The sequence below is a fragment of the Oculina patagonica genome, chromosome 10 (assembly GCF_052425735.1).
Source record: "Oculina patagonica isolate OP01 chromosome 10, crgOcupat, whole genome shotgun sequence".
NCBI classification, from domain to species: Eukaryota; Metazoa; Cnidaria; class Anthozoa; order Scleractinia; family Oculinidae; genus Oculina; species Oculina patagonica.
The window spans coordinates 14,857,301-14,868,922 of NC_135767.1; the positions used below are offsets into that span (position 1 = coordinate 14,857,301).

Genomic DNA, 11,622 nt, shown 5'->3' on the forward strand with positions numbered 1-11,622 from the left:
CTTTCGCATGTCGATAGTCTACATAGTCTCGTTTGTTGTCGCATCCCGAAACTAAACGTGCACGTAATTTAATTCAATTAAGGGAGCTTGCCACGTCGGTATTGACATCTTTCTATGTTTAATCATAAACTTACAAGTGATTCTACAACGGTTAACCCCCCCCCCCCCCCCTTTAAGAATACAGAGAAAGTTTAATGTATTTATTCCATCGAATTGAAGAAGTAAAAGAGTTTGACTAGTCCAATCCAAGGACTCCAATTATTTGAATTTAAATTATAATTAAGGTAAATCAATTGAGAACATATGCAATGCAAATGACATTTAATTGTTTATATAATATTCCTATCAGAAGCGAGTAGAAAATTTTTACTTCAAAATAGATTTGGATACACTCCTGGAAATTCATGTTAAACGAACTGGGACGATGCCCCTCGTGTTTTGCAGCAATCAGACGACAAATTTTTGACTTATGAAAAGAAAAGCGATATTACAACCGATTAGCTACGTAGTTTAAATTGGAGAGGTAAGATTTTTTACCCTTTTGTTGCAATTTTATTTAAAAAAGGAAAACAAAAAAAATATAAATATGCCGTTCGGCCTGAAAAAAAAAGTTACCAAAAAATACGAAAACTGTGGGGTTAATACGTATCTAAAACTCCTTATAGTTTATTGCAGAAATTGTTTCGTCTGTAGTTGCGTTTAATTGCTTTCAAAGCAACTGATTACACATATTAAATGCAGTATATTTGCTTAAGACTGGGTTGATTTAGTTATATCGGGGTTCCGTCCATACATTTTTTTGTATTTTTTTTTTATATCTCCTGGTGTATGCTCAATGATACAATGCTCTACCGACCAGTTTACGCCAACGAGGATAGTCTCGATTTGAAATTAAACTTTGAAATGACAACTCATTTCTCCAATTCCCGTACGTGTTCAATTCCAAAAGAAAAAAAAATTGCGCGGCTAAATTAAACAACAAATAACTAATGAACCATATTTCATAACACTGCTGAAGCTAAATCAGCGTAAAATATTTTATATTAGAATTTTTTTTTTTTTTTTTTTTTTTTTTTTTTTTTTTTTTTTATGAAAAAAAAAAAAAAAAAAAAAAAAAAAAAAAAAAAAAAAAAAAGAAAAAAAAAAAAAAAAAAAAAAACGCACAGGCAAAGTGCTGGCCAATGTCTGGCAGGCATTGGCCTCAAAAGCCAGTTAAGCGTTTAGAAAGCGAAAGGAGACTTCAGTTTAGTCTTCTGAAATGTCGTTGTTATTTGACTTTTCGAAAGATGAAGCTGGAAATGGGATTCGGAGAACCTATAATCGATCAATTTAGTCGAGTGTAATAACCTAGTGTTATGAATTATTCTCCTTTTAGTGCTTTGTTGATTTGTTGATTTTAATCAAAGCTCACCCTGAAAACAACAGTGAACCCACTTTTCTAACACACGCACAAACTTCTTGTAACCTGTAACTTGTAACTACGACTTCCTTGCTTAAAAATAAAAGTTTCGCAAAGAGAAAGAGAAAAATGTGTATATTATACTTAAACGTAGCCATAACTTAAGTAACAGTCTTTATAAATTTATTGCATCATTGAACTGGGTTTTGTTTTGGTTAGTAATGTTATTTAGTTTATTACTAAAATAAAGCAAATTCAATATGGCAAGTAATTATTCTTAATTATATAATAACATTGAGAAAAATTACCTTGGTATGCCTTGACGTTGGCTGCTTTTTTCAGGACTGCGTGCATGGTAAATAAACGAATTAGACAGAAGAACTCCAGTTTATTATTGATATTTTAGCAACTCGTGCTTTCATAATTATGTAAAGTCATTGCATCAGTAACTCTGGTTTTGTTTTGGTTAGTGAGTATATTGTATTTATAACGAAAACAAAACAAATTACCTGAATTAAATTAAAATTTTCCTTATTTGAGAGAGCCGTAACAGAATGTTCCCAGTAGTTTGCTCTGATTTTGTTCCTAGTTTAAGAGAATGTGTGCTCTTCGATTAGGTAAGCACTTTCTCGTTCATATCTATATGTTCAGACTTTACACTTCTCAAACTGACGCATCGCAAAGCCAAATGAACGTGGCTTTTATCTAATTAAGGCAGCTTGTTGTGTCGGTTTATAATGTTGGATTATAAACATCACGTAAATCTTATATCTACGGAAATGGAGCTCATTTCTAGTTCCCATCCGAGACGCAAGGAGACGACATCATTGGTAGCCATGTTTAAAGAGAATTAAAATAAATAATGAAAGATCAAAATAGATTTATAGAATAAACTTAGGTCCGTTTTCTGTGGATAATTTCATTTAATTTCAACAATACCGGAAGTTGGTAGCGGTGGGTTACACAATAACGCCGAACATGTTTAATTTTCGCGAAACCCTCGAATAACAGTGAGTTACACTTCCGTTAACCATATACTATAAATATATTAACAGAAGACACCAGAGAATATTGGAAGCGACGAAGGATAAAGTGTTCTAATGTTTGAATACTTCTTTGTCAAAATGTTTCTTTGTCTGGTCGCCGTTCTGTCCTTGAGTATGTCCGTCCTCGCGCAGGATCTGTTCACGTCTCCCTTGGACGAAGTAAGGAACACGTTACTGACTTATTCTACTGGTTCCTCGACGGCGCCGACAGTAACACCAACGACATATAAGAAGCCGGCGTATAATTGGGGTTTGTAAAGCTTATTAATCTTAATGATCTTCCAGGTTCCTTAAATTAAACCTTTCTATTTCTTTAAAAAGCGCAATCGAAATAAACACGGCATTGCTTAAAAGGCGTACCATACATAACGCCATAGTCGGCAAGACAAGGAAAACAAGTTACAGCAATTTTAAGCTACATATTTATTCGAAGCCTACAACATCGATTAACTGGATATTGAAGGTCGGCATTTGGAACCAATCAGTCGCTCAGCAGCATGGACCAATATTATCTAACTCAGTTCAAACTCATCCTTTTTTCGCATTGTATTGATGATGATAAGTAAAAAATATATATATATGAAAAACTTGTGATTGATGGATCCTTAACACTACATTTCTCACCGACCAAATTGAAAATGTGTTGCACATGAGGCATTACTGTTTAAATTTGCTTTATAGGGCGCTTATCCTCTGCCAAACTTAACAGTCAGTGACGAATCATTTGTTTCTGATTATTTTATAAGTAATTTTTTCAGGAAATGCTGTTATGCCCGCTTCGGTTGACATATCAGTTTCGTCCTGCGGCTCAAGCCAAATCTCGGCAAACCCTACGACACCCCCAAAGCCAAAGCCTACAAAGCCTTCCAATAAATTCCTCGGAGCTGTCGATGAAATTGAGAAAGCCCTCTACGAAGCCCAGGCTGCTGGAAATCGCTACAGCCATACGGACGCCAAATTGCAGAGAATCAAGAAAAGCATTAAACTCGCTGCTCAAGAGCGAAGCTATCAGTTTTTTCGTCAATCCCTTGGCCACGGTCTGTTCACTGCAATGGTACTAGACAAAAAGGCAGGTCGTAAAAAGCGAACACCAACCAACCAAGTGAAGAAGTTTATGGATTCCATCAAAACGGAATTAGGCGATTCAGTATTCGATACTTTCATGGGTGTTCATGGGGATGTCACACTGATGTTCGCTATCGATGATACTGGAAGCATGAGTGGCGAAATTCAAGCAGCTAAGGACATCGCAACCTCAATTGTAAATCATCAAAGAAATGGGGCAGTCGACTTCATCCTGTCTCCCTTCAATGATCCAGGTAGCATAAAATATCGTACCGTATTGTTTCCCTCTTCCCACCTTTCCCTTACTTTCCTCTTTTCCCTTCGGCTGTCCCCTTCCCACTTTCCCATACCCATTCCCTTTCCTTCTATGCACTTTCCTCCCTCTCTCCCGCACCCCTTTCCTCCCTGCACGTCCTTCCCCTATTCCCCCTTTTCCCTTCCAATGTCACCTTTCCCCTTCCCTATCTGCACTCCCTTTTCCCTCCCCCGCTCTTCCTCTCTTGTCCCCCTTTTCCCTTTTACTCTCCCCTTCCACCTTCCCTCTCTGAACCTTCTTTGTCCTCTCGTGTTCTTTCCCTCTTCCCTTCTTCCCCTTTTCCTCTCTTTTCTTTTTCCCAGTTCATACTTCCCAATTTTTCTTACGTTTTTTTTTTTTTACCTTTCCCCCCTCCTTTTCTTTAAATCGCCCCCTTTCTCCTTGCTTTCTTCCTAAATTCCCCATCTCTCTTTCGTCCTTACATTGTCTCCCTATTTTCAGTTTTCTCACTACCACTTCCCCATTCACTTTATTATATATATCCGTCTATCAGCCTTTCGCCTTCCTGCCTCATTTCCCTTCATGCCCTCTTTCCAACATTTCTTGTTTCTCATTTCAGTTTCTCTGTATTCCTTCTACCTTTCCCTTCTCCTACTTTTATTCCTCCACTTTTCCCCCCTCCACCTTCCTTTATCCGTCCCCGCCCTTCCCCTTCCCTCTTTTTTCTTCTCTCTTTTTTACCTTTTTCTGTTATTGTGTTTGCCAGATCTTTACCCCTCTCTCCTCTTCCCTGACCATCCCCTATATCTTGTCTCCTTTTTCTTCCCTATTTTTCATCCCACCTTCCCCTTTCCTCTTCCCGTTCCCGATTTTTCCTTCTCACAATCCCTTCTTCTTTTATTTTCTATTCGCTTCATTTCCCACGCTTTCCCTCTTACCTTCTTCCACACTCCCCAATACTTTTCCCCTTCCCTCTGTCACCTTTCTTATTATTCCTTCTCTCCAGCATCCCCATATCTTCATCTCATCTTTTCCTTTTTCATATTTACCATCTCCCCCCTATTTTGCTCGATGTCCTTCTTCTTTAATTTTTCTATATACTTTTTCCAACATTCCATTTGACCTCCTCTTTCCCTGATCCCCTTTTCCTTCTCCCCTTCCAATTATTTCTTGCTATCTACCTCTCCATTTTACGTCCTTTTTATTTCGGAATCAACGCTTTCCTTTCTGCCTTTTTCTCGTTTTAACTGCTGCTGTTTTATTGTCCAAACAGGTACAGGGCCAGTGGTTTATAGGGATCCTAGTCAGGGTGGCCAGTTCGTCAGAGACATCAATGCTCTAAGAGCACATGCTGGAGGCGACTGTCCAGAGTTAACTTTTACAGGGATCCTAGATGCCATGAATTTTGGTCCTCTGCCAGGTTCACCGCTCTATGTCTTCACTGATGCTTCAGCAAAAGATGCTTCTAACGAAAACTTCATGGATGCTGTTTCATTTGCCCGTGCAATGGGGCTGACAATAAACTTCTTCACTACGGGAAACTTGTGTGGAAACCCATCTTTCAAGTCCTTTGAAGATCTTGCTAGAGAAACCTGCGGTCAAATGCTACGTCTTCCATCCAGCGATGACCTGAAGAAACTCTCAACTATAACTGGGATCTCGCTAACCGGCACAACGTGCCTTTGCAGTGGAGGAGATAACAGTGCAAGTGGCAAAAAGAAGAGGAGTGCTACCAAAGAGTATGAAATCCCTCTTGACGATTCAATCGAAAAGGTTATTGTCACAGTTACTACGCAGAACACAGGTCCGAACATCATCTTAAAGGATCCCTCAGGGAACACTTTTTCCTCGGGAAAGGTTCCTTTTCCTCAGGGGGCGTTGTACGAGATCAATAACCCTATGCCTGGGTCGTGGAAATTGGTTATCTCCGGAGCAGGAAAGCACACATACCTGGTTAAAGGATCCAGCAAGACAAACGTTGACTTTGACTTTTTCTTCGTCATGATTCCAAGCTACGGAACAAATAAAAAGCCGATACCTATTTCCCAGCCGCTGCTTGGTAAGTACTGAAACTACCATTTCGTTTCCCTACGTTCCTAACGATGCCCCTTCTCCTGCAAAATAAGCAATCTCACATATTTTTCTGCCCCTTTTAGAAAGAAAACGTTAACGAAAAGTCTGTCACTATTTCATCAGCTTCAGAATTCCACTCACAATAGGAGGCAAACACCTATACATCTCAGGATATACACACCACTACTTTTTCCGTTCTTGTCTTGTCAGAAACTCTCGCTACCGTTAGCACTAATTTCATTCCTTTTTTTTTAGAAGTGACAAAAAAGTAAAATCCAATAGCTTACCATCGTTTTATTTCATTTTATTTATTTACATTTTTCTAAGGTGAGACTGCACGGGTTATCTTGATAGTCACAGAAGCCGATAAACTCGATGCAATGTCTCTTGACGTTGACCTCCTGAGCAAAGATGGAAATTCCCTTGGTAAGGCCTCTGCTAAACCTGTTGGGACAAGTGGCGCCCATTTCTCGGCTTCTTTCACTCCACCTTTAGTGCCTTTCCGACTTGTACTTAAAGGAAAAACAAAGAAAGGAAACAAATTTGAGCGCAGTTCCCACAGTATCGTCACTCCAAGCAACGTTTTGATCCGAGTGTTGTACGCAAAAGAGGAATACACAGTTCCAGCGAAAGGAAATGGATACGTAATGTTTATTGTCTACAACAATGGCCCAAGCGAAGTCTTTGATGTCAATGTCAAGGATACTGAGAAGTTCAAAGCAAGCCTCCTCCGCCCCACCATCACAGTTCGTAAGGGGCGAACAAGTTTCTTCTCCGTCAGCTTTACAGCCAAAAGTCCAGCCACCCCTGGCGGTACCGATGCAGTGCTAGTTACTGTCACTGGAAAAACATCTAAAGTCACTGCTGCTCATGTTGTGACTTTAATGGTCGCTTAAATTGCATGAACTGTAAATGGTATTTCTGACGTAAAAATGAAACTGGAACGGACATCGGAATTGCGATTTTGAAACCCGATTTTGATTTTTTGATTTTATTTTTGCTTTTGCATTTAATGCCTTAAATACGGCCCGTTACAAGTTTTATAGATTAAAGGAAACAGGCTGAGCGAAAAACGGAATTAAAGGAGAAAGTCGAGGTTGTTCTGCAAAGAGCTATTCATTGCTGTGCAGCCAGATCTAAAACTTTAAAACAGGCTATGTCTACGTGGTAAAATTTTGCTCAGGGACATTTTTTTTTAACATAAAATGGGATAAAATATGGGGGAAAAAAATTTATTAAACAAAGGATTTCAACTGACATCATTTCCAACTCTTATAGCCGATCTCTTATCCAACTCTTTCCATCATTCGATAGATAGAGCATCCCCCCCAAAAAGCATTACGACGGAATCCGCCAGGACTTCGAGTATTAGATGGACAGAATTATGTACCAAAACTTTTTAAATCTAATTACATTCAAACATCTTTGTTACTTTTTCAAAAATCATATCAAAAAATCATTTCTTACAACACCAAACATCGCAAACAAATTTCGAAGTTCCACTGAATCGCTTGAAGCACGAGTTCACGGATAATTACTTACATCTTTATCTTTTAAAAAAGTGTAGAAAATAACCCAGGGGGGGGGGGGGGGACTCGCATATGAAAGTGAGGGGGGATGCTCGTCGTCTCGCTTAGGGGTGTAAATTTCGGATTTTTGGTCTCGCTTAGAGTATTGCGGGGAAAACGCCAATATTTTAAGCTACAATGGTCTCGTTTAGGGTTACACACGAAGAAATATACAAAAAATTATAAATTATATTCTTAGTTTTTTGGTATCTTGTAGTGGTCAACAAAAGGTCGAGCCATACCCAGATGGATCTCTTTTAGGGGTTCTTTTTAAAAATTTCCGACGACCATCCCCGTCCGTTGCATATAGGGGTCCCCTCCCCTCCCGGAGAAAATAACGCAATAGGATTTAAATTATTCTGGTACTGGAGTTTTGTCCACCTCAATCAAAGGCTTTGAAAATCAGAGAAAAAACCTAAATCGTTTATGGTTAGTGCAAAACATTCCTACGGAAACAGTAACTCATAATTAAACTACTATTTTTCAGGTGATTTCTCATTCAATAGGTTCGATTTAGTGCTTTCAGGTGACTGCTTTATAGGAGTGCTATATCGATCGGACAATGATGCAGTTGCAACTATTTTATATTCCTTAATATGTGGTGTGGTGATTGGAATTTTTCATTATTATTTAGCAGCTTACCACGAGCTTTAATGAAACAGATTTAATGAGTATGCAGAAACTTTTGTACTAAGGGAGTGCTTCTGCTTTTGTAATAATTGGGTTTATTCAGTAAATAAAAAAGGGAGTTTAACCTGCGGTTAAATTTTTCATCTAGGTTTAAGTGAGGCACCAATACTTTCCAACATTCACCCGCCCCACCCTTCCAATTCAAACACATTCTTCAAAATCTTTACGGTGCCACTTCTCCAGCCGACCGAATCGTGACTCACCCTTTACATAAGGGAATAAAACGTAACCTCCTGGATTGTTTTAGATTTATTAATTTTCTTGTTTTTTTTTTTTTCTTTTTTTACTTGAGCTGGATCAAGGGTTCGATGAAACTTTCAGGGAATCCGTTAACTTTTAGATCGCTTATTGCTTGCTGTTTGTTTTTCGGCTTCATTTCCGCTAAGGGGTCGAGGGAAATTAATTGGCAGGATCATCAATGCCTTGATAACGGCTCTTTTGCTCTGCACAGGTCCCTGCGACTCAAAAGCTAGATATTTGCAACTTGTGTGAACGGGTTTTCTGTTCAGGGGCCCTTTGAGAGAGTTTGACGTGTACTCAGCAAAGAAAAAAATCACGATCTCGTTCATACCCTGACTTGTCCCCAGTCGTCTTTATATAGCAGGCGGCAAAGGGAGAAGCACGCGCGCGAGGTGGGGGAGCAGGGGATGATCATCTCCCATTGCGCTCCTTTTCTCGTACCCATCTCTCCCTCCGCAGTACCTTTGCCGCGTGCTATATGAAGACGACTGGGGACGAGTCAGGTTCAAACTTAACGGAGGGGGAATTCCACATAATGTAGCAAGGTACAAGAAGCGTTTAGCGTCTTGTGGGTGCACTTAACATTAGTTTCTTGCTACATACCTTTTATCGTCGTGGCTTTGTTAATTATATTTGGCCAAATGCTTGGAATGCTTTCATTTTCTTTCACAGCAACTCTCACATACCTAAATTCGTCCCTTAACCCAATTCTTTACTGTTGGAAGATCAGAACCGTTAGACTAGCAGCAAAGAGCACGATCAAGCAATTAAACTGCTGCAAATCAGGCTAGACGTTGCAGTGACGTAAATTCTTTGGAAGGGCCTTGGGATTTAACGATAACGATATCTAACGAGAACAAACTCTAAAGGCTAGTTAACACGAGATTTTTGATGTGTTGTTGTTGTTGTTTTTTTGCGCTTTCCAATACATCTTGTGTCGCGCTAGAGTTCGCAATGAAAATTGCAAGTGCAATATCGGCGATTTTGTCGCTGCGATATAGCAGAGGTTTCCAACACGTTCGAGACCGCTGTGGTATCGCAGCAGTAATCCTATTTTTTTTTTAAAATTTTGTCGGGCGGGGCGAAAGTATAAAAAAAAGAAACGGGAAAAACTCACTAAGTATTCACCGTACTATTGAACACTGACGTATTATAGGTGCAGTTGGCATTACGAACTTCTGACAACTGTTATAGGGTTGTGTTGTTGTGATTGTTGTTGTTGTTGCTGTTATTGTTGTTGTTTTCAGAGATGGTCCTTCTTCCAAACAAACAAACAAGAGGCTAGTGAACGACGGAGTGTGAACTAGTAGTTCTTCGCTTCCAATTTAATTTGAATTGCTCTATAGTCAGCTATGAAATGATCACATCTTATTTCAATTCATATTTGACAAGCGGGATCCCTGCAGTCCCTGATTGCTAGCTTGGGGCTGGTATATACTAGTTATGCAACGCTTTCGAGTGGTATACTAGGAATATCCCCGGTCACTTGTATTTTCTCGGTATACACACAGTTAGGGAGTGTGTATACGAAGAAAATACAAGTGACAAGTGGGATATTCCAAGTAACACGAAAAGTGTGTGTAACTATTTTATACCATGCCATAGAAAATACGCTCACTAAATTTCATCGAGAATAAGATCGCAGCGCACGATGGGAAGGTTGGGTTGAATACCGTCGAATATACAACGGCTTTCCTGTATTCTGATTGGCTGTATTTTCTATGGCATGGTATAAATGTCTATATTTATTACATTTAAAGAAACGTGGCTAACATCATCTCGGTTGATGCGAGAAAACAGTTCAAATTAAGTCATCACAAATTTGAAATTCTAATGTGAAATCAACCTGTTCTACATGTCAAACTTCATGTGTCAGGGCTCATGACGTTACAAATTAATTATCATAATTTTTTATGGCTCTACTAAAAATGTCATATGCCAGATATATAAATCACTTTGTGACGACCAGTCCAGAAATAACGGTGTGTTTTTTCCGTGAGTAAAAGCCTTTCGTGCATAAGCAACTGAACCAAGCCTAAGAACCAATATGTTGGACTTTGCCATAGATGGAAACTACACAAGCAGGCTGAACGAAACAAGCACATCAACAATAGGCCGACCTCGCCATGCGTTTATTTCCGCCTTGAACATATTTCTAGCCATCACCGCGTCAGTAGGAAATTCTATTATAATTATTGCTCTTCATAAAGTGACCACCCTTCATCCACCTACAAAACTTTTGTTTCGATGCCTGGCGGTCACTGATCTTTGCGTTGGCCTTATTACGCAACCACTCTATGCTATCGCTGTTATGCCACAAGGAGCAATGAATAGGGATATTTTAAAATATTTCATTACAGGAAATTATGTTTCAAGCTATATGCTGTGTGGGGTATCCGCCTTAATATCGACCGCAATAAGCGTGGACAGACTTCTCGCCCTGTTGCTACGAATGAGATACAGGAACGTTGTAACATTGAGACGAGTTCGTGCAGTTGTGATATGTTGTTGGTTAATCGGTGTTTCATGTGGATTAATGTACCTTTGGAGCATTACCTTAACCTGGATCGTTGTATTTATATTTCTAATGCTTTGCCTTGTAATCTCAATCTTCTCATACGCGAAGATTTACCTCAAACTACGTCAACATCAGAACCAAATACAAGAACATGTTCACCAAGGACAACCGAACGGAGGGGAAATTCCACTGAATATAGCACGATACAAGAAGACAGTTTCTAGCATAGCATGGGTGCAGTTGACATTAGTTGCATGTTATGTCCCGTATGGTATCGAGTCTTTATTGTGGATTAGAGGAATAGATACGTACAATTCTTGGTTGTCAACAGCAACTCTAGTCTACTTAAACTCGTCTCTTAATCCAATTCTTTATTGTTGGAAGATGAGAGAAGTGAGGCAGACCGTGAAGGACACAATCGGACAGTTTTGTTGTTTTTCAAGCTAAGATGTCTACGTGAAGCAAAGAAGGGGAAATTTTACCTTTTTTAGGCTTTCTACACTGAACACGGACCAGCACTGAATTTTCGATAAATTAACATAGCCAATGACCGTGTCTCATCATCATGCTTTTTTACCCTCGGATTTCAGAGTATCTTGTACAGCTATTATCCCGAGTATTTCAACAGTACACAGCACGATGGGCAAAGGCCTGACCACAACGGTTCTTTTACGTCCTCTTCTAACCATAACACTAAAGGTGCAGGAGACAGGGCCTACGGTTTATCGTCCTTATCCGAGAAGACTAGAATATCTAACCATTTGCAG

General features: G+C 39.4%; 2 protein-coding genes across 2 annotated transcripts; both read left to right on the forward strand.

The window, feature by feature from the left end:
- The first annotated feature begins 2,344 nt into the window (after nucleotides 1-2,344).
- Nucleotides 2,345-7,059, forward strand: LOC144628152 (von Willebrand factor A domain-containing protein 7-like). Its single transcript, XM_078486210.1, has 4 exons — nucleotides 2,345-2,695; nucleotides 3,204-3,764; nucleotides 5,040-5,825; nucleotides 6,167-7,059. The coding sequence occupies exons 1-4, from the start codon at nucleotides 2,500-2,502 to the stop codon at nucleotides 6,733-6,735; spliced, it is 2,112 nt and encodes a 703-aa protein (XP_078342336.1). The 5' UTR covers nucleotides 2,345-2,499; the 3' UTR covers nucleotides 6,736-7,059.
- Nucleotides 7,060-10,316: 3,257 nt separating this feature from the next.
- Nucleotides 10,317-11,565, forward strand: LOC144628555 (melanocyte-stimulating hormone receptor-like). The gene has a single exon (XM_078486671.1). It carries the CDS (start codon nucleotides 10,385-10,387, stop codon nucleotides 11,300-11,302), a length of 918 nt encoding a protein of 305 aa, XP_078342797.1. The 5' UTR covers nucleotides 10,317-10,384; the 3' UTR covers nucleotides 11,303-11,565.
- The last annotated feature ends 57 nt before the right edge of the window (nucleotides 11,566-11,622 follow it).

Excerpts from the sequence above, each read along its gene's own strand:
- LOC144628152 (XM_078486210.1), top strand. The coding sequence starts at position 2,500 with ATGTTTGAATACTTCTTTGTCAAAATGTTTCTTTGTCTGGTCGCCGTT. Across the intron at positions 2,696-3,203 it reads GAAGCCGGCGTATAATTGGG|GAAATGCTGTTATGCCCGCT; the intron begins GTTTGTAAAGCT and ends TAATTTTTTCAG. Across the intron at positions 5,826-6,166 it reads TATTTCCCAGCCGCTGCTTG|GTGAGACTGCACGGGTTATC; the intron begins GTAAGTACTGAA and ends CATTTTTCTAAG.
- LOC144628555 (XM_078486671.1), top strand. The coding sequence starts at position 10,385 with ATGTTGGACTTTGCCATAGATGGAAACTACACAAGCAGGCTGAACGAA.